This window comes from Protomyctophum parallelum (genome assembly GCF_964188405.1).
Source record: "Protomyctophum parallelum genome assembly, chromosome: 14".
NCBI classification, from domain to species: domain Eukaryota; kingdom Metazoa; phylum Chordata; class Actinopteri; order Myctophiformes; family Myctophidae; genus Protomyctophum; species Protomyctophum parallelum.
Window position 1 is genome coordinate 10,544,472 of NC_139709.1, and position 21,915 is coordinate 10,566,386.

At 48.8% G+C, this 21,915-nt stretch overlaps 1 protein-coding gene across 1 annotated transcript in view; it reads left to right on the forward strand.

The window, feature by feature from the left end:
• ap1g2 (adaptor related protein complex 1 subunit gamma 2) overlaps positions 1–21,862 on the forward strand; it is a 53,650-nt gene extending 31,788 nt beyond the window's left edge. Inside the window, exons 12-22 of the mRNA XM_083781888.1 lie at positions 2,410–2,550; positions 3,194–3,248; positions 4,676–4,798; positions 5,203–5,292; positions 5,822–5,949; positions 6,332–6,436; positions 8,600–8,750; positions 9,126–9,303; positions 10,885–11,066; positions 12,190–12,288; positions 19,458–21,862. Of these exons, the coding sequence (XP_083638014.1) occupies positions 2,410–2,550; positions 3,194–3,248; positions 4,676–4,798; positions 5,203–5,292; positions 5,822–5,949; positions 6,332–6,436; positions 8,600–8,750; positions 9,126–9,303; positions 10,885–11,066; positions 12,190–12,288; positions 19,458–19,568 (1,363 nt within the window). The 3' untranslated portion in view covers positions 19,569–21,862. The remainder of the gene's footprint in view (positions 1–2,409; positions 2,551–3,193; positions 3,249–4,675; positions 4,799–5,202; positions 5,293–5,821; positions 5,950–6,331; positions 6,437–8,599; positions 8,751–9,125; positions 9,304–10,884; positions 11,067–12,189; positions 12,289–19,457) is intronic.
• The last annotated feature ends 53 nt before the right edge of the window (positions 21,863–21,915 follow it).

The following is a 21,915-nucleotide window of genomic DNA, read 5'->3' on the forward strand; positions in this document are numbered from 1 at the left end:
GCCATCCACTACGTCAAAATACCTCCTGTCAAACGGTAATGCCATCCACAACGTCAAAATACCTCCTGTCAAACGGTAACGCCATCCACAACGTCAAAATACCTCCTGTCAAACGGTAACGCCATCCACAACGTCAAAATACCACCTGTCAAACGGTAACGGCATCCACAACGTCAAAATACCTCCTGTCAAACGGTAACGCCATCCACTACGTCAAAATACCTCCTGTCAAACGGTAATGCCATCCACAACGTCAAAATACCTCCTGTCAAACGGTAACGCCATCCACAACGTCAAAATACCACCTGTCAAACGGTAACGGCATCCACAACGTCAAAATACCTCCTGTCAAACGGTAATGCCATCCACTACGTCAAAATACCTCCTGTCAAACGGTAACGCCATCCACTACGTCAAAATACCTCCTGTCAAACGGTAATGCCATCCACAACGTCAAAATACCTCCTGTCAAACGGTAACGCCATCCACAACGTCAAAATACCTCCTGTCAAACGGTAACGCCATCCACAACGTCAAAATACCTCCTGTCAAACGGTAATGCCATCCACTACGTCAAAATACCTCCTGTCAAACGGTAACGGCATCCACAACGTCAAAATACCTCCTGTCAAACGGTAACGCCATCCACTACGTCAAAATACCTCCTGTCAAACGGTAATGCCATCCACAACGTCAAAATACCTCCTGTCAAACGGTAACGCCATCCACTACGTCAAAATACCTCCTGTCAAACGGTAACGGCATCCACAACGTCAAAATACCTCCTGTCAAACGGTAACGCCATCCACTACGTCAAAATACCTCCTGTCAAACGGTAACGCCATCCACTACGTCAAAATACCTCCTGTCAAACGGTAACGCCATCCACTACGTCAAAATACCTCCTGTCAAACGGTAATGCCATCCACTACGTCAAAATACCTCCTGTCAAACGGTAATGCCATCCACTACGTCAAAATACCTCCTGTCAAACGGTAACGCCATCCACTACGTCAAAATACCTCCTGTCAAACGGTAATGCCATCCACAACGTCAAAATACCTCCTGTCAAACGGTAATGCCATCCACAACGTCAAAATACCTCCTGTCAAACGGTAACGCCATCCACTACGTCAAAATACCTCCTGTCAAACGGTAATGCCATCCACTACGTCAAAATACCTCCTGTCAAACGGTAATGCCATCCACAACGTCAAAATACCTCCTGTCAAACGGTAACGCCATCCACTACGTCAAAATACCTCCTGTCAAACGGTAATGCCATCCACAACGTCAAAATACCTCCTGTCAAACGGTAACGCCATCCACTACGTCAAAATACCTCCTGTCAAACGGTAACGGCATCCACAACGTCAAAATACCTCCTGTCAAACGGTAACGCCATCCACAACGTCAAAATACCTCCTGTCAAACGGTAATGCCATCCACTACGTCAAAATACCTCCTGTCAAACGGTAACGCCATCCACTACGTCAAAATACCTCCTGTCAAACGGTAATGCCATCCACAACGTCAAAATACCTCCTGTCAAACGGTAACGCCATCCACTACGTCAAAATACCTCCTGTCAAACGGTAACGCCATCCACTACGCCAAAATACCTCCTGTCAAACGGTAATGCCATCCACAACGTCAAAATACCTCCTGTCAAACGGTAATGCCATCCACAACGTCAAAATACCTCCTGTCAAACGGTAACGCCATCCACTACGTCAAAATACCTCCTGTCAAACGGTAACGCCATCCACTACGTCAAAATACCTCCTGTCAAACGGTAATGCCATCCACAACGTCAAAATACCTCCTGTCAAACGGTAACGCCATCCACAACGTCAAAATACCTCCTGTCAAACGGTAACGCCATCCACAACGTCAAAATACCTCCTGTCAAACGGTAACGCCATCCACAACGTCAAAATACCTCCTGTCAAACGGTAATGCCATCCACTACGTCAAAATACCTCCTGTCAAACGGTAACGGCATCCACAACGTCAAAATACCTCCTGTCAAACGGTAACGGCATCCACAACGTCAAAATACCTCCTGTCAAACGGTAATGCCATCCACTACGTCAAAATACCTCCTGTCAAACGGTAACGCCATCCACAACGTCAAAATACCTCCTGTCAAACGGTGCTGGTGTCAGTACTTATCTTTCTCTTCCAGCCGCGCTCTGGAGCTATCCCTGGCGCTGGTGTCAGTACTTAGTACTCTCTCTCTCTCTCTCTCTCCTCCAGCCGCGCTCTGGAGCTATCCCTGGCGCTGGTGTCAGTACTTAGTACTCTCTCTCTCTCTCTCTCTCTCTCTCTCCTCCAGCCGGGCTCTGGAGCTATCCTTGGCGCTGGTGTCAGTACTTAGTAGTCTCTCTCTCTCTCTCTCTTGTACAGTCGGGCTCTGGAGCTATCCCTGGCGCTGGTGTCGGCCGTCAACATCCGCTCCATGATGAAGGAGCTGCTCCACTTCCTCTGCTCCTGTCCGCTGGAGCTCAGAGCTCACACCACGTCTGGCATCTTCAACGCTGCCGAGAGGTAACATGCATACTGTATATAATACTGTATATATAACCAGAGCTCACACCACGTCTGGTGTCTTCAACGCTGCCGAGAGGTAACATGCATACTGTATATAATACTGTATATATAACCAGAGCTCACACCACGTCTGGTGTCTTCAACGCTGCCGAGAGGTAAGACGCATATATAATACTGTATATACAGTATAACCAGAGCTCAGAGCTCACATCACGCCTGGCGTCTTCAACGCTGCCGAGAGGTAACGAACGAACAGCGTCCCAGGCATGTCGGGGGGTGGGGGGGGGGGGGCGTGCACGAATGTACATTCACGACTTACTATGTATATGCATGCAAGCACATTATACACACACTGTTGTGCACATGTGGACACATTTTGCGGCCCCCTCTCTTCTTGTAGCTGAGGCTGACGACACTTGGTCAAAGTAACTCTAGACAGTTGTCGGTGTCGAAAAAAAAGAAAAGCTATTACAAAAACCTCAAAGTGTGTCTAGACTGCCCTGCAGGCTTGTGGCTAGTCTCACTCCGTGTATGTCTCCCCTCGATGATGTCTGTTTCAATAGCACTGTGACAATGTCGTTCCAAGATGCACCACCAAGCCACCAACGACTGTGTTTGTCTGTCTGTCTGTCTCTGTCAGGTATGCCCCCTCTCAGCGCTGGCACATTGACACCATCCTGCATGTCCTCACCACGGTAACTACTAAACTGTGCCACCTTCCCCCTGACACGCTGCACACTATTTAGTACTGCCTTCTTAATATGCTGTTGTAGATCGGAAGGGAATCCTTATTAAGGTAGCCTGGTTTCCAGCCAGATTCGCTGCGTTCCCGTGATTTGTTTTGTGACTTCGCTACTCGGGTGGCTGGCATCTCCCTTAGAGATAGGGTGGGAAGTTCAGTCACACGAGAGAGACTCGGAGTAGAACCGCTGCTCCTTCACCTGGAAAGGAGTCAGCTGAGGTGGTTCGGGCATCTGGTTAGGATGCCTCTCGGACGTCTCCCTAGGGAAGTCCTAGAGGCACGTCCCACTGGGAGGAGACCCAGGGGCAGACCAAGGCGCAGTTGGAGGAAACACATTGACTCACTGGCCTTGGAACGCCTCCGGATCCCCCAGGAGGAAGTTACTAATGTTGCTCTGGAGAGGGAAATCAGTTTTTTTTACATAGTGGACTAGTGAGTCAAACTAGTGTTTACTTTTTACCATAGGTTTTACTCTCGAGTCTCAAACTAGCGCTAATTTCGCTAACGGTGAAAAAAGCATGGACAGAGTGGCGCTGGCTGATGACGTACTGTATCAGCAACAACGTGGCTACGTAACGTAACTGGTGACGTTATGAAATTGGAGTCAAACAGGAGGCTGTCCAGACTCGGTAGCCAAGTGACAAAACAAATCACGGAATGCAGTGAATCGGGGCTGGAAACGAAGGACTTAAAGGACTATTGCTTTACACCTCGCACTGCGTTCCATTCTCACTGTGCGTCTTATGCTCCCTTCACGGGGAAGGAATACATGAACAGCAAATGACAAAAAGTACACAAAGTTAAAGTCGTACGATTAGTCACACACGTTACCGCAGTGACATTTGTTCTCAGAATTTGACCCTCTCTCTTATGGAGCGGTGAGCCGCAGCGTGCGCCGCCGCGCTCGTGAATCATTTAGTTGATTTGACCGCCAACCCTAACCCATCGATGCTGAGTGCCAAGCAGGGACCCGACCTCCCAGTTTCAGGGCGGACACTCTAACCACAAGGCCACTGTCTGGTGGCAAAGCTACAGGCCGTGCACTAATCCGTTGTTTTGTTCAGAGTATTGGGGCAAGTATAGAGAAAGCACGGGGGAGGGGAATTAAGGCTTAATAGAAATGGCTGCCAAAACGGCCCTTATATTAGTTGTATTAATTCCATTGTCATTGCCCCAGTTAATGCCATTGTGTATATAGAGGTCACCCTATAGAATGAATTTGTTCTTTTAGTATAAAAGGGTTTTTACATACGTAAGCTTTTACACGTTTGTGTGTGTGTGTGTGTGTGTGTGTGTGTGTGTGTGTGTGTGTGTGTGTGTGTGTGTGTGTGTGTGTGTGTGCGCGTGTGTGTGTGTGGACTGTTGTTCCGTCTCTGTCAGGCAGGGGGCGACGTGAGAGACGAGACGGTGCCCAACCTGATCCAACTGATCACCACAGCCTCGGAGCTGCACTGCTACACCGTGCACAAGCTGTACCGTGCACTGCTCGCTGACATCTCCCAGGTGTGTATGTGTGTGCACAAGCTGTACCGTGCACTGCTCGCGGACATCTCCCAGGTGTGTATGTGTGTGCACAAGCTGTACCGTGCACAAGCTGTACCGTGCACTGCTCTCTGATATCTCCCAGGTGTGTGTGTGTGTGTGTGTGTGCACGCGGATGCTCAAAGTTTGCATAAGAACGACTTAAGAGGCTTGCCGACAGGCCCAAAAAGGGTTTTTGATTATACACATTTGTAAGCCTTTGCTATGTATGTTTCAGTATTGTGTGTGTGTGTGTGTGTGTGTGTGTGTGTGTGTGTGTGTGTGTGTGTGTGTGTGTGTGTGTGTGTGTGTGTGTGTGTGTGTGTGTGTGTGTGTGTGTGTGTGTGTGTGTGTGTGTGTGTGTGTGTGTGTGTGTGTGTGTGCAGCAATCCCTGGTGCAGGTGGCATGCTGGTGTATTGGAGAGTACGGTGACCTGCTGCTGAGAGGGGAGTGTGACGACACAGAGGCTGTTCAGGTACGTGGAGGACTTTAGAACAGCAGGTGCTCACGATCTCAAGACAAAAGTGGTGGTGCCTGCTGGGGGCCGAGCTAAAACAAGGCCAATCCTTGCTCTAGAAAGGGGGGGGGAGCAGTGCGGGCGGCAACCGTGCATAGGAACTAGAGTTGTTCCAAAAATGAAACGCAGTGCGGCCATTTTGTAGCGATATCAAACGCCTTAAGACGAGCCTGCTCGTCATCTGTACCCAGCGTCATTCATTTATAGGACAGTTATACTCGTCATACGCATCCAACGGGTTAAAGGGCAACTTTGGTTCAGGTGTAATTTCCTGGGTTCTAGTAGGACTAAATAAGTAAATAACAATGAAGTCGCCGTGGCATTTTGTACAAAAAAAGGCCCATTTAGCCACTTGTTCGAATGCCCCCGCCCCCCTGTCAAAAATAGCTAAAACAAAAGAAAGCAGCAAATGAAAAATAAATGATAATAATATTCATCTTCTACTTTCCCTAATAACAACCTAAAACATGAACCTTGGTTGTGTCAGGTGACTGAGGACGACGTCCTGGACGCCCTGGAGACCGTGCTCCATTCCCACATGTCCTCTCCGTCCACCAGAGGCTTCGCTCTCACTGCCACCATGAAGCTGAGCACACGCATCACCGACAACGTGGAGTAAGAACACACACGCACACACACCCCACAGATCCGTGTTTTTACCAAGACCCGCTCACTCGAGTGGATCAAAAAAACAAACATGTGTTCATCGCTGATCAGTTGAGAAAAGTGTGGAGTGCTAGTGGATGATTAACCCATTTTGGGCGGGAACCCCTTTTGGTCTTAGCATTATGTCATGCTTTAGCTATTGACAAATAGCAGATCTACAATCTCATCATTTTGGACGTGTGAAGAACTGTCACACAAACAGCTCCCAAACAGATTTTAAATATATTCATAAAGCAAAGAACATCACGGTAGCTCACGTTTCTCTCTCTCTCTCTCCCCTCACCTACCTGCCCCCCCTCCCCTCCCCCCTCCCCTCCCACCTGCCCGGCAGTCGCATCCGGAGCATCGTCAGCATCTACGGCAGCTGCATAGACCTGGAGCTCCAGCAGAGGGCAGTGGAGTACAACGCTCTCTTCAAGAAATACGACCACATGAGGTATTAGAGACTGACTCTGAGGTATTGTGGATTAGAGACTGACTCTGAGGTATTGTGGATTAGAGACTTACTCTGAAGTATTGTGGATTAGAGACTGACTCTGAGGTATTGTGGATTAGAGACTGACTCTGAGGTATTGTGGATTAGAGACTGACTCTGAGGTATTGTGGATTAGAGACTTACTCTGAAGTATTGTGGATTAGAGACTGACTCTGAGGTATTGTGGATTAGAGACTGACTCTGAGGTATTGTGGATTAGAGACTGACTCTGAGGTATTGTGGATTAGAGACTGACTCTGAGGTATTGTGGATTAGAGACTGACTCTGAAGTATTGTGGATTAGAGACTGACTGAGGTATTGTGGATTAGAGACTTACTCTGAGGTATTGTGGATTAGAGACTTACTCTGAAGTATTGTGGATTAGAGACTGACTCTGAGGTATTGTGGATTAGAGACTTACTCTGAGGTATTGTGGATTAGAGACTGACTCTGAGGTATTGTGGATTAGAGACTTACTCTGAGGTATTGTGGATTAGAGACTGACTCTGAAGTATTGTGGATTAGAGACTGACTCTGAGGTATTGTGGATTAGAGACTTACTCTGAGGTATTGTGGATTAGAGACTGACTCTGAGGTATTGTGGATTAGAGACTGACTCTGAGGTATTGTGGATTAGAGACTGACTGAAGTATTGTGGATTAGAGACTGACTCTGAGGTATTGTGGATTAGAGACTTACTCTGAGGTATTGTGGATTAGAGACTGACTCTGAGGTATTGTGGATTAGAGACTGACTCTGAGGTATTGTGGATTAGAGACTTACTCTGAGGTATTGTGGATTAGAGACTGACTCTGAGGTATTGTGGATTAGAGACTTACTCTGAGGTATTGTGGATTAGAGACTGACTCTGAGGTATTGTGGATTAGAGTCTGACTCTGAGGTATTGTGGATTAGAGTCTGACTCGGGAGTGGATTCTTTTTCACTCTCACTCCCACAGAAAAACAATCCCATCCCATCCCAATCCCGGGGCAGAGTAAAAAAGAAAATCCCAAATCCCATCCCCGTCCCACTCCTGGTAGAATGAATCCTGTCCCATCCCACCCTGGCTGTCTTTAAAAAAAATATTATTATTAAGTTAGTCATTAGGAAAGGCAATGGATTGTGTGTTCTTTTTAGATTACTGTGTTTTCATGCAGTTTTAATTAAAAAGATATGGTACCAGGAACGAAATGACATTGCATGGATGCACCTGGGACGTATCCTCAGTGATGTATCCCAAGGTCATCACCTGGGACGTATCCTCAGTGATGTATCCCAAGGTCATCACCTGGGACGTATCCTCAGTGATGTATCCCAAGGTCATCACCTGGGACGTATCCTCAGTGATGTATCCCAAGGTCATCGGGGTTTCGGGTCTCGCAAACATCATACCCCTCACTCGGGTGACCCAGCCGGGGTGATCAAGTCCAGACTTACGTCCCAGTAGCTACCCTCCATCAGACCCACTAGGGAAAGACCAGGGCCACACAATCCGTTGGATCCACTCCAGAACTACTCTGCCGGGACTGGGAGGCACAATTCTGGCATATGGAGGGACTAGGCTCTGTGGGTTGACTCCTGTCCGGGCCCCTCCTACGTCTCACCAGGTCCACTCCTGCTCTCACCAGGAGTACAGCCAGGACCTGTGCGTTTCACCAGACTCCCAGCACCAGACAATTCATCCAGGAGTGGTGGATTCTTGAGCCGCAATGGTTCTGCAGGCTCCACCTGGGCAACGGTGGTACTGCAGACTCCACTTGTGGCTCGAATGGCCCTCCTAAAGGCATCACCAAAGGTTTTTTTGGGTTTCCTCCTCACGGAGGACACAGGCTGGGGCACCAACCCATACTGCTCACCCGGGTGCCGTCTACCTTCCGGCTGTCATCCGTCTCTCCGGTGGTCACCAGACTATACCTGGTTGCCACATAGTCTATTCCTATGAGTCACTATAAATAGAAAACCTCAGAATGAAAATACATCGCATGGATGCACCTGGGACGTATCCTCAGTGAGCCTGTCGTAATGAGGCTAACTGACGTCTCCTGCCTGCTCCCATTCTGTTTTTGCTTACCTTCTGCTATGTTTACAACTCGGGGAAAGACATCTCTGCATTTCCTCTCAGGGCAGCCGTGTTGGAGAGGATGCCGGTGATTGACAAGAACTCGCCGGGCCACACCAACGGAGAGTCCATGGAGCAGACCGCCGTTAAGGAGATTGAAACGGGCAAACTCACACAAGGAGTCCTTGCAATGACCCTAGAGCCTCCTAACCAGGTACGATTATTTAACGATTAATCAGATTATGGCACTTATTTAGCTATCACAAAAAAGACATTAAAGATGAATAATTCATTAAAAAATACATTATTACATTTTGCTCAACTACTGATTAGGCTGCTATTCAAATAAATTAAAGTCACCTGCATAGATTTGTTTAAAGAATAGAATCACATTTGTCAGTCTAAAAGGTAACAGACAGTATGACAAAAATTGCCAAAAAACTCCAGCGATTAGTTGCCCATTCGATTACTAAAATAATTGAATAATCAATTTGATTATGATTAATCGATTTAATAAATTCAGCCTTAGTTTTAATGTGAAACTCAGACCTCTGTTTTCCCCTGTTCCTGTTCTCTCTGCTGGTTGAAGGTGTGTGATTTGCTGGACCTGCTGGGAGGTTCTGACGGGGACCTGCAGCCCAGCCCGGCCCAGATGGGAGGAACCACAGCTCCGGATCTGGTTGGCATCACATCTGGCACGGCCGGCGGAGAGCTTCTGGACCTGCTGGGGCTGGGAGGCCTGGAGCCGACCACAGCTCCTGTACCCGGTGGGTCAATTTACAATTTACAATTTAGGCATTTAGCAGCTCTTAATCCAGAGCGACTTACAATAAGCAAGAACAAAAAGCATGGGAATACATCACATAAAAGCATTTCTCATGAAACATGCGTAAGCTAAGAAAGTAACAGTGGAATATCTATATAATGAAACTATACATATAAACTATACATATATACTACTATGCTATACATATGTACTATGGCGTGCTATGACTATATACAATGCAATTATAGTGCTGTCTACATAACATGCTATAAGTCTGTATCAAATGCTATCTAAGTCTACAGAAATGCTATCTAAGGGGGTAGGGTAAGTGCTATGGGCCATGATGGAGTCTGAAAAGGTGGGTTTTCAGACTATGGCGGAAGATTGGGAGTGATGCTGCAGTTCTGACTGCAATGGGAAGTGCATTCCACAGTTTTGGAGCCAGAAGGGAGAAGAGTTTGGGACGTGTGGAGCGTTGTCCCGGCGTTTTTAGTGAGGGTACTTCCAGCTTCCCTGCGTTGGCTGATCTGAGTGCGCGGGAGGGTTTGTAGGGTTCAATCATACTTGCAAGATATGGGGGAGCCATACCTTTGGTTGCTTTGAATGCCAGCATCAGAGTTTTGTATTCTGTGCGGGCAGCGACCGGGAGCCAGTGGAGATAGCGGAGCAGGGGGGAGACATGTGAGACAGGTCAGACACCCACATTATGATCTGGAGCACAACTCAGATCCTATACCCACCGGTCAGACACCCACATTCTGAATGCACAGAGACCATCGGAGGCCTGATGTGCTCTGTGCATTCTGATGTGCTCGGTATGATCTGGAGCCAATCACAGCTCCTGTACCCGGTGGGTGAGACACCCACATTCTGATCTGGAGCACAACTCAGCTCCTGTACCCACATTCTGAATGCACAGAGACCATCAGAGGCCTGATGTGCTCTGTGCATTCTGATGTGCTCGGTATGATCTGGAGCCCACCTCAGATCCTATACCCACCGGTCAGACACCCACATTCTGAATGCACAGAGACCATCAGAGGCCTGATGTGCTCTGTGCATTCTGATGTGCTCGGCATGATCTGGAGCCCACCTCAGATCCTGTACCCACCGGTCAGACACCCACATTATGAAGGCACAGAGCACATGGAGGTCTGGAGCCCACCTCTCCTGTACCCGGTCAGGCACATAGACATGGGCAATGAATCACTACATCACTGTTCTACCTACATAGGTGGGTTTAGCCGAGTAGAACTGCCTAGTGTAGTTACCTAGTACCTACTTGATTTCAAGCTGTGTGTCCCAAGTCCCGACAAATTTCTCTACAACACTAAAATGTATTTTCTTTTTTTTTCTTTTTTTTTTTTTACAATTCATCACCAAATTGTCCCGGTTTTAGACGCAATGAAAACAGTTCAGTTTGTAGTGTGTACTGCATGGAGCAGTGAGTGAGTCTGTAGTGAGCGTGTACCGTGGGTCTGTGTGACACCCATAATAATAATGGCACTATACGGTTCATATGGTTATTGGAAATTTCACGTTTTGATGTTTTTGGTAATGATTTTATTTGTATGTTTTCTAGCTCTGGCAGCAGATCCCGGGTCCACGGCGGCCCCTGCTGTGACGGTGTACGAGAAGGACGGTCTGACCCTGACGCTCCACTGCGACAGACAGACGGACACGGCCATGACCGTCACGCTCACGGCCTACAACGCCACGGACTCTGACATCAGCGCTTTCACACTGCAGGCAGCCGTCCCCAAGGTACTGTCTGTCTGCGCAACAACAACGCTGTCTAAATGAAACATAATTCATGTCATTTCCTCACAGTTAATGGAAAGGTTAGCCAAATGTGTGACCAAAAATCTGCAAAATAAATGCTTACCAATAGCTTTCTCCACAAATGTGTCTACTATCATCACCTCTCAATTTGTTCCAACCCAACTCCCTTGGGAAACTTTGTTGACAGCTCTTGAAAGTTGGGGTACCATTAACAATAAAAAAATAAATACATGCATACATCCAGCCAAAATGTACAAAATGTCACTCTGCCGCATATGACGGGTCAAACTAGGGGGGGGTTTTCATGATTCACGGAAAAACGCTCCTTGGGCTCAAAAACTGCCATAATCACTTTTCCAAATCTTGATGACTCATCATATTTGTGATGAAAGCTATTGGTAACTCACTTCCAGGGAACGGCTGGCTCAGCTCAAGTTGACAGTCTGTGAGGGCTCAGGCGTACGCTGGGCGCACATTCAGGGAATACGTGGAGGAGGAGAATAGAACCTGCACTCTCAGTAAAATAGCAGGAGTCGTGTTTAATAATGTTGTAGCAGCAGTCGAACCAGACAGACGCATTTCGGCGTCTGTCTGGTTTGACTGCTGCTGTGGATCCTACAACATTATTAAACACGGCTCCTACTTTCACTGAGAGTGCGAAAGCCCCTTGGTAAGCATTAGTTTTGCATATTGGTCACAAATTTGGCTAACTTTCCCTAACTGTAAGGTTAGGGTTTCTGCCGCTGGTGGTCTGCTTGCTTATTCTTACATTTTACGGCCAGTATAATGGAGCAAAACATTCGTAATATTACTACTTATTTTGTTTGCAAAGACTGGCAAGGAAGTAAAGGTCAGATTAGATTAGCATGCCTAGTCTGTCTGTTACTGTGTAGTAGTTGTAGTACATTGTAGTTTGGATTATATATATTGCCAATGGATTTCACAATATATAACATAATATACACTATAACGTTGTATTTAAAACATCAGACAAAATGATCTTGCCACTTAATCGGCTGAGCGACAGGAACGTCCTGAGCTTGAGTATTTCTACGTGTGCTTTGGTGGTCTTGTCCTGATTTGACCTCTGACCTTCCCCTCCCAGAGTGTCCAGTTACAGATGAAGGCCCCCAGTGGGGACGTTCTCCCTGCACGAGGCGCAGCTAACGTCACCCAGACCGTTCTGCTCACCAACCCCAACAAGGTAACGTCACCCAGAGCGTTCTGCTCACCAACCCCAACAAGGTAACGTCACCCAGACCGTTCTGCTCACCAACCCCAACAAGGTAACGTCACCCAGACCGTTCTGCTCACCAACCCCAACAAGGTAACGTCACCCAGAGCGTTCTGCTCACCAACCCCAACAAGGTAACGTCACCCAGAGCGTTCTGCTCACCAACCCCAACAAGGTAACGTCACCCAGACCGTTCTGCTCACCAACCCCAACAAGGTAACGTCACCCAGAGCGTTCTGCTCACCAACCCCAACAAGGTAATGTCACCCAGACCGTTCTGCTCACCAACCCCAACAAGGTAACGTCACCCAGAGCGTTCTGCTCACCAACCCCAACAAGGTAACGTCACCCAGAGCGTTCTGCTCACCAACCCCAACAAGGTAACGTCACCCAGACCGTTCTGCTCACCAACCCCAACAAGGTAACGTCACCCAGACCGTTCTGCTCACCAACCCCAACAAGGTAACGTCACCCAGACCGTTCTGCTCACCAACCCCAACAAGGTAACGTCACCCAGACCGTTCTGCTCACCAACCCCAACAAGGTAACGTCACCCAGAGCGTTCTGCTCACCAACCCCAACAAGGTAACGTCACCCAGAGCGTTCTGCTCACCAACCCCAACAAGGTAACGTCACCCAGACCGTTCTGCTCACCAACCCCAACAAGGTAACGTCACCCAGACCGTTCTGCTCACCAACCCCAACAAGGTAACGTCACCCAGAGCGTTCTGCTCACCAACCCCAACAAGGTAACGTCACCCAGACCGTTCTGCTCACCAACCCCAACAAGGTAACGTCACCCAGACCGTTCTGCTCACCAACCCCAACAAGGTAACGTCACCCAGAGCGTTCTGCTCACCAACCCCAACAAGGTAACGTCACCCAGACCGTTCTGCTCACCAACCCCAACAAGGTAACGTCACCCAGACCGTTCTGCTCACCAACCCCAACAAGGTAACGTCACCCAGACCGTTCTGCTCACCAACCCCAACAAGGTAACGTCACCCAGAGCGTTCTGCTCACCAACCCCAACAAGGTAACGACACCCAGACCGTTCTGCTCACCAACCCCAACAAGGTAACGTCACCCAGACCGTTCTGCTCACCAACCCCAACAAGGTAACGACACCCAGACCGTTCTGCTCACCAACCCCAACAAGGTAACGTCACCCAGACCGTTCTGCTCACCAACCCCAACAAGGTAACGTCACCCAGACCGTTCTGCTCACCAACCCCAACAAGGTAACGTCACCCAGAGCGTTCTGCTCACCAACCCCAACAAGGTAACGTCACCCAGACCGTTCTGCTCACCAACCCCAACAAGGTAACGTCACCCAGACCGTTCTGCTCACCAACCCCAACAAGGTAACGTCACCCAGAGCGTTCTGCTCACCAACCCCAACAAGGTAACGTCACCCAGACCGTTCTGCTCACCAACCCCAACAAGGTAACGTCACCCAGACCGTTCTGCTCACCAACCCCAACAAGGTAACGTCACCCAGACCGTTCTGCTCACCAACCCCAACAAGGTAACGTCACCCAGAGCGTTCTGCTCACCAACCCCAACAAGGTAACGTCACCCAGAGCGTTCTGCTCACCAACCCCAACAAGGTAACGTCACCCAGACCGTTCTGCTCACCAACCCCAACAAGGTAACGTCACCCAGACCGTTCTGCTCACCAACCCCAACAAGGTAACGTCACCCAGACCGTTCTGCTCACCAACCCCAACAAGGTAACGTCACCCAGACCGTTCTGCTCACCAACCCCAACAAGGTAACGTCACCCAGACCGTTCTGCTCACCAACCCCAACAAGGTAACGTCACCCAGAGCGTTCTGCTCACCAACCCCAACAAGGTAACGTCACCCAGACCGTTCTGCTCACCAACCCCAACAAGGTAACGTCACCCAGAGCGTTCTGCTCACCAACCCCAACAAGGTAACGTCACCCAGACCGTTCTGCTCACCAACCCCAACAAGGTAACGTCACCCAGAGCGTTCTGCTCACCAACCCCAACAAGGTAACGTCACCCAGACCGTTCTGCTCACCAACCCCAACAAGGTAACGTCACCCAGACCGTTCTGCTCACCAACCCCAACAAGGTAACGACACCCAGAGCGTTCTGCTCACCAACCCCAACAAGGTAACGTCACCCAGACCGTTCTGCTCACCAACCCCAACAAGGTAACGTCACCCAGAGCGTTCTGCTCACCAACCCCAACAAGGTAACGTCACCCAGACCGTTCTGCTCACCAACCCCAACAAGGTAACGTCACCCAGACCGTTCTGCTCACCAACCCCAACAAGGTAACGTCACCCAGACCGTTCTGCTCACCAACCCCAACAAGGTAACGTCACCCAGAGCGTTCTGCTCACCAACCCCAACAAGGTAACGTCACCCAGACCGTTCTGCTCACCAACCCCAACAAGGTAACGTCACCCAGACCGTTCTGCTCACCAACCCCAACAAGGTAACGTCACCCAGACCGTTCTGCTCACCAACCCCAACAAGGTAACGTCACCCAGAGCGTTCTGCTCACCAACCCCAACAAGGTAACGACACCCAGACCGTTCTGCTCACCAACCCCAACAAGGTAACGTCACCCAGACCGTTCTGCTCACCAACCCCAACAAGGTAACGTCACCCAGAGCGTTCTGCTCACCAACCCCAACAAGGTAACGTCACCCAGAGCGTTCTGCTCACCAACCCCAACAAGGTAACGTCACCCAGACCGTTCTGCTCACCAACCCCAACAAGGTAACGTCACCCAGACCGTTCTGCTCACCAACCCCAACAAGGTAACGTCACCCAGAGCGTTCTGCTCACCAACCCCAACAAGGTAACGTCACCCAGACCGTTCTGCTCACCAACCCCAACAAGGTAACGTCACCCAGACCGTTCTGCTCACCAACCCCAACAAGGTAACGTCACCCAGACCGTTCTGCTCACCAACCCCAACAAGGTAACGTCACCCAGACCGTTCTGCTCACCAACCCCAACAAGGTAACGTCACCCAGACCGTTCTGCTCACCAACCCCAACAAGGTAACGTCACCCAGAGCGTTCTGCTCACCAACCCCAACAAGGTAACGTCACCCAGAGCGTTCTGCTCACCAACCCCAACAAGGTAACGTCACCCAGAGCGTTCTGCTCACCAACCCCAACAAGGTAACGTCACCCAGACCGTTCTGCTCACCAACCCCAACAAGGTAACGTCACCCAGAGCGTTCTGCTCACCAACCCCAACAAGGTAACGTCACCCAGAGCGTTCTGCTCACCAACCCCAACAAGGTAACGTCACCCAGAGCGTTCTGCTCACCAACCCCAACAAGGTAACGTCACCCAGAGCGTTCTGCTCACCAACCCCAACAAGGTAACGTCACCCAGACCGTTCTGCTCACCAACCCCAACAAGGTAACGTCACCCAGAGCGTTCTGCTCACCAACCCCAACAAGGTAACGTCACCCAGAGCGTTCTGCTCACCAACCCCAACAAGGTAACGTCACCCAGAGCGTTCTGCTCACCAACCCCAACAAGGTAACGTCACCCAGAGCGTTCTGCTCACCAACCCCAACAAGGTAACGTCACCCAGAGCGTTCTGCTCACCAACCCCAACAAGGTAACGTCACCCAGACCGTTCTGCTCACCAACCCCAACAAGGTAACGTCACCCAGAGCGTTCTGCTCACCAACCCCAACAAGGTAACGTCACCCAGAGCGTTCTGCTCACCAACCCCAACAAGGTAACGTCACCCAGAGCGTTCTGCTCACCAACCCCAACAAGGTAACGTCACCCAGAGCGTTCTGCTCACCAACCCCAACAAGGTAACGTCACCCAGAGCGTTCTGCTCACCAACCCCAACAAGGTAACGACACCCAGACCGTTCTGCTCACCAACCCTAACAAGGTAACGTCACCCAGACCGTTCTGCTCACCAACCCCAACAAGGTAACGTCACCCAGACCGTTCTGCTCACCAACCCCAACAAGGTAACGTCACCCAGAGCGTTCTGCTCACCAACCCCAACAAGGTAACGTCACCCAGAGCGTTCTGCTCACCAACCCCAACAAGGTAACGTCACCCAGACCGTTCTGCTCACCAACCCCAACAAGGTAACGTCACCCAGAGCGTTCTGCTCACCAACCCCAACAAGGTAACGTCACCCAGACCGTTCTGCTCACCAACCCCAACAAGGTAACGACACCCAGACCGTTCTGCTCACCAACCCCAACAAGGTAACGTCACCCAGAGCGTTCTGCTCACCAACCCCAACAAGGTAACGTCACCCAGACCGTTCTGCTCACCAACCCCAACAAGGTAACGTCACCCAGAGCGTTCTGCTCACCAACCCCAACAAGGTAACGTCACCCAGACCGTTCTGCTCACCAACCCCAACAAGGTAACGTCACCCAGAGCGTTCTGCTCACCAACCCCAACAAGGTAACGTCACCCAGACCGTTCTGCTCACCAACCCCAACAAGGTAACGTCACCCAGAGCGTTCTGCTCACCAACCCCAACAAGGTAACGTCACCCAGAGCGTTCTGCTCACCAACCCCAACAAGGTAACGTCACCCAGAGCGTTCTGCTCACCAACCCCAACAAGGTAACGTCACCCAGACCGTTCTGCTCACCAACCCCAACAAGGTAACGTCACCCAGAGCGTTCTGCTCACCAACCCCAACAAGGTAACGTCACCCAGACCGTTCTGCTCACCAACCCCAACAAGGTAACGTCACCCAGACCGTTCTGCTCACCAACCCCAACAAGGTAACGTCACCCAGAGCGTTCTGCTCACCAACCCCAACAAGGTAACGTCACCCAGACCGTTCTGCTCACCAACCCCAACAAGGTAACGTCACCCAGAGCGTTCTGCTCACCAACCCCAACAAGGTAACGTCACCCAGACCGTTCTGCTCACCAACCCCAACAAGGTAACGACACCCAGACCGTTCTGCTCACCAACCCCAACAAGGTAACGTCACCCAGACCGTTCTGCTCACCAACCCCAACAAGGTAACGTCACCCAGAGCGTTCTGCTCACCAACCCCAACAAGGTAACGTCACCCAGAGCGTTCTGCTCACCAACCCCAACAAGGTAACGTCACCCAGACCGTTCTGCTCACCAACCCCAACAAGGTAACGTCACCCAGACCGTTCTGCTCACCAACCCCAACAAGGTAACGTCACCCAGACCGTTCTGCTCACCAACCCCAACAAGGTAACGTCACCCAGACCGTTCTGCTCACCAACCCCAACAAGGTAATGTCACCCAGAGCGTTCTGCTCACCAACCCCAACAAGGTAACGTCACCCAGAGCGTTCTGCTCACCAACCCCAACAAGGTTGGTGTCCGCCCCAAACACTTCCACCGCAAAAGTATTGTCACCTCACTATTCAATGGTGGAGATTCATGATAGGACCGTGCAATGTGCACATTTTAACGTATTTCTGTTGTAAAAACGAATAGAATACGCACATCCAATCGACTACGCAGGCACCTCATGGTACCACAGCACCTCAAAGGCCCTTAAAACAAGGCTCAAGACTTCCCAACAACAAACCGGTCAGGCTACTACTTGGCCTTACTCCCAGAACCCACCTCACCCCTGCTCATTTTGATAGGCTGGAATGGCCAAGGGTTGACGAGTATGAGTATATCAAGGGCCGATTCATACTCCTATTTCACCGCTGTTTCGGCGCTGTAGTGCAGAAACGAATTTGGCTCATCAGAAATTTTCAGTAGCACCGAAGAGCCGACTTTAGGACGGTACCCCCCCCCCCCCCCCCCCCCCCCGAACCTCAAATGACGAGTATGAATCGGCTTTAAGTCTACAAGATTCGCTACACCACCAGAAAACCACCAAAAAAAGGGACACGGTGGCACAGTTGGTAGTGCTGTCGCCTCACAGCTAGAAGGTCCTGGGTTTGATTCCCGCTGGGGACACTGTGGGCACTGGCGGCGTGTTCCCTCCTCCGCGTCATCAGTGCCCATACCCGAGGCGGGGGTTGGCGATAGGGCCTTTCTGTGTGGAGTTTGCATGTTCTCCCTGTGTCCCCTAGGGTAGATACCCTCACAAAAACATGCCGTAATCCTGGTCTCTAAAACTACCTCCCCCTGGCCAGCCGGGGCGCCTGATGAAGGGGAAAGGAACTGGTCGGAATAGCGTGTCCCTTCCACGCGCTACGTCCGGCCGGGGAAATTCCCCTCTGTCAGGTGAAAAGAAGCAGCTTGGACTCCTCATGCATAGAAGGAGGCATGAGGTCAGTCCGCTGCCCCCCCAGGTTGGCAGAGGAAGTGTAGCGCCCAGGATTACATTAGATAATTGGCACTGGGTGAAAAGAAAACTGGGTTACAAAATCGTGGGATAAAAATGTAATAAAAAAAAAAAACAAGGGGTTAAATTAATTGCGCGCCTATGCCACTTAAAAAGTGGAATAGCCTACCAACAGCCATTAAGAAATGTGAATCCCTAGCCTCCTTCAAAACCGCTCTCAAAGAGCACTTACGGGCGGCTGCAATTCGAAACTGGCCCCTGTAAAAACGTTTAACCCATTTTGGGCGGGAACCCATTTTGGTGTTTCAAGCATTCTGTTATACTTTAGCTATTGAAAAATAGCAGATCTACAAGCTCATAGTGCGACGTCAGGCCTAAATGTCCCCCCTCTCTATTTTTCTATACTTTTCACGTGTTCCCTTTTTTTCTATTTGGTGATTTTTATTTCTATTTGGCATAGATGTGTACATTTGTATGTCTTTAAATGTCGTGATGAATTGAAAATGGAGGACCCTGATGTAAATAAGTCTTAGTGCTTTCTGGTTTTATCCTTGTAGCAGGTTTTGTATTGACCTGTACATTCTTTGACATTCTACAAATTGTTAATACAATGTTCAATCAATCAATCACTTAGTTGAGGTGCTGGCCTGGGTTGGATAGTGACATCAGAAAAAGAAGAATTAACCCTTGTACTTCTTGTACATCTGCTATTTTTGAACAGCCAAATAAACATCTAAATTGACAGATGCTTTCAAAGAATAGATCCCAGTGTGTCAAATCACAAAGCATTGTGAGCTCGTAGCTCAAACCTGTTCATAGACTCTTTCACTTGGGGCCTAAAAACGCTTCTTTCTCCCCCTTCTAGGTGAATCTGAAGATGAGGGTACGCGTGTCCTACAGCAGCCAGGGATCTGCCTTTCAGGATACAGTACAGATCGACGCCTTCCCCAGCTTCACTGCTCCGGCTTGGCATTGAATCAGGCCATGACTAACTATGGCCAGAGTCCTTTGATGAATGGGCAGGCATTAGCTCTCATTGAGCTGCTCTGCAACACTACAACATCAGCTCAGTCTGATATAACTCTAATTTTATTGGCGTTAGCATGGCCCGACCGACCATGTTGAACTGTAGTACTACTGTTCTGACACCGGACGACAAAGCCTCATGTATAAACTTAAGACTTGATACCAACATAATAATTGAATCTAAGCCATTCTAAACCCTTTTTTTCCTGATCTGATGAACAACAGGCAATACTCCCCTGGGCCGCCTCCTCCTACACCCCAAACGTCAATAGGATTGTTGGCCTCAACTTTATATGATACAGGCATTCTCCCACGGTTCAGGTGGTCAATCATCTTCAGATATATATTGAATCACTCCCATAATTGTTTTTGTGTGAATGGTGCGATCAAAACAAGCAAAGGACCCTCTCTGATGCATCAACTAGCTTTTACTAACTCACCAGCTGTTATCGTTGGTCGTACTTAATTGAAACTCCAGGAATGTATATTATATGTCCCCATTGATGTTATTCTAGAGAGCCACTTGATGAGCACCTGTCACACTCAGCCTACATTCATATTCCTGCTTTCCTCACACAAGATGCCTTTTCTTTCCTTCCCATAGCCCGTAGGGTCAGGTGAACACGAGGGAAGCCGTTAAAACCACCTGTAACTTCCCTTATCCGTGTGCCACGCTTTTGACTTCACCACAAACATGTCATTTGAGACCGAAGAAGGGTGTGGGAATGTTTAACCACTTAAGCCCTAATTATACTTTCGCCATAAGGCGGAAAAAGCACATCTACAAGATAACGTCACATCACAATGCGGTGTGTGAGTTAGTAGATCTGACACAAATTAAACAATCTATTCTATTGTTGAGAATTTCCACCTCTTGAAAAGTAAATTCCCAGTGTAGGGATGGCAGGGTTGACGTGGTTAAAGCATGTCCCTACATATATATGCATTCCTTTTACTCATGTTCCAGTTCCTCCTACCTCCTCTTCTCATCTCGTTCTCAGCTGCTTCTCTTTACCTGTGCCTTTTGTCCTCTTCAACACAGAGGCCTGATTTATGTCATCCTAACGACGGTGTGGGCTGCTGGCGCTTGCAAATCGGTTCTTTTCCGCAAGCGACAGTCATACAAGTATAAATTTGGCTTTTAGGTATTGTCATGTACAAAAGAAAAGTATTGTTTTTATTTGAGGTGAATTAATGTTTTTACCTGTGAATGATGTGTAGCCATATCAATATTTCAATTAAGACTTGCTTGCCCATACCAGTATAAATTATGTTTACAGCGGGGTTTATCAAACTGAAACTATGTACTGTCCTCGTCTAAGCCTATGTAAATGATAAAGGAAATGATGGGTGTGATTGCTGTACTGACAAACCCTATATATTAGATATTACGTTTATAAGCACAATGTGAACACTACAGAGACAGTCCAAGCCGCGTCCCCGTTTTTACTACCCAGTTTCGCACCAGTGAGGGGAGGGAGGGGCTAGCCCACACCGCAGTCGGCGCACACAGAGGTCAAGGCAGACGGCAGTGGAAGGTGAACTCGTGAAGCACAACGTGTTGAAAGAAACAACACAAATAAAAACTTCGGCGAAAACAGAAGCCCAACACGAGGATAAAGGAAACATTCAGTCCAAATGTCCAGTTTGCTAATTCACAACTACTACTACTCTGGTGTTGAAACTTCGAATTTCTCGAACTATTAAATAATATAGCCTTTCCATAGGAGCATCTTTTTATATTTGTCCAAGAAGAATACAGGCAGTAGCATATTAAGTTATGTAATAACTAAAACATATGGTCTAATGAACAAATGCAGGAGTTTTGACGATTCAACTGTAACTTGCCCCTCCCTCCCCTTACTGGTACGAAACGGGGTAGTAAAAACGGAGACGCGTCCAAGCCTGAAGTCACTTATGCAACCTTTTTGTTACATTGTCACACAGTACGTTTTGGTTTTGGAGGATACATAACGAGTGTGCTAAGAATTTACACCTAAAAAGAAAAAAAGTGTATTACCGTATCAGTAAACCGACTACAAACCATATCACATTTCTCTCTTCAAAAACCTTCATTGATACTGGATGTTAGTGCTAGTAAACGGATGTCGATGCAATCGCAGCGTAAACCTTTTCTCAGACCGCTATCCTCATCGGGAAGGAAACGAGAATTGAATTTGTTGTGTGTGTGATGCGTTTGAATCCTCTGTCTTGTCATTTTTTTTAAATAAAATTTAAAAGGAAAAAAAATACACATTTTCCAAAATCCCCAGTGGTGATTTGGCCCAAGTCTGTGT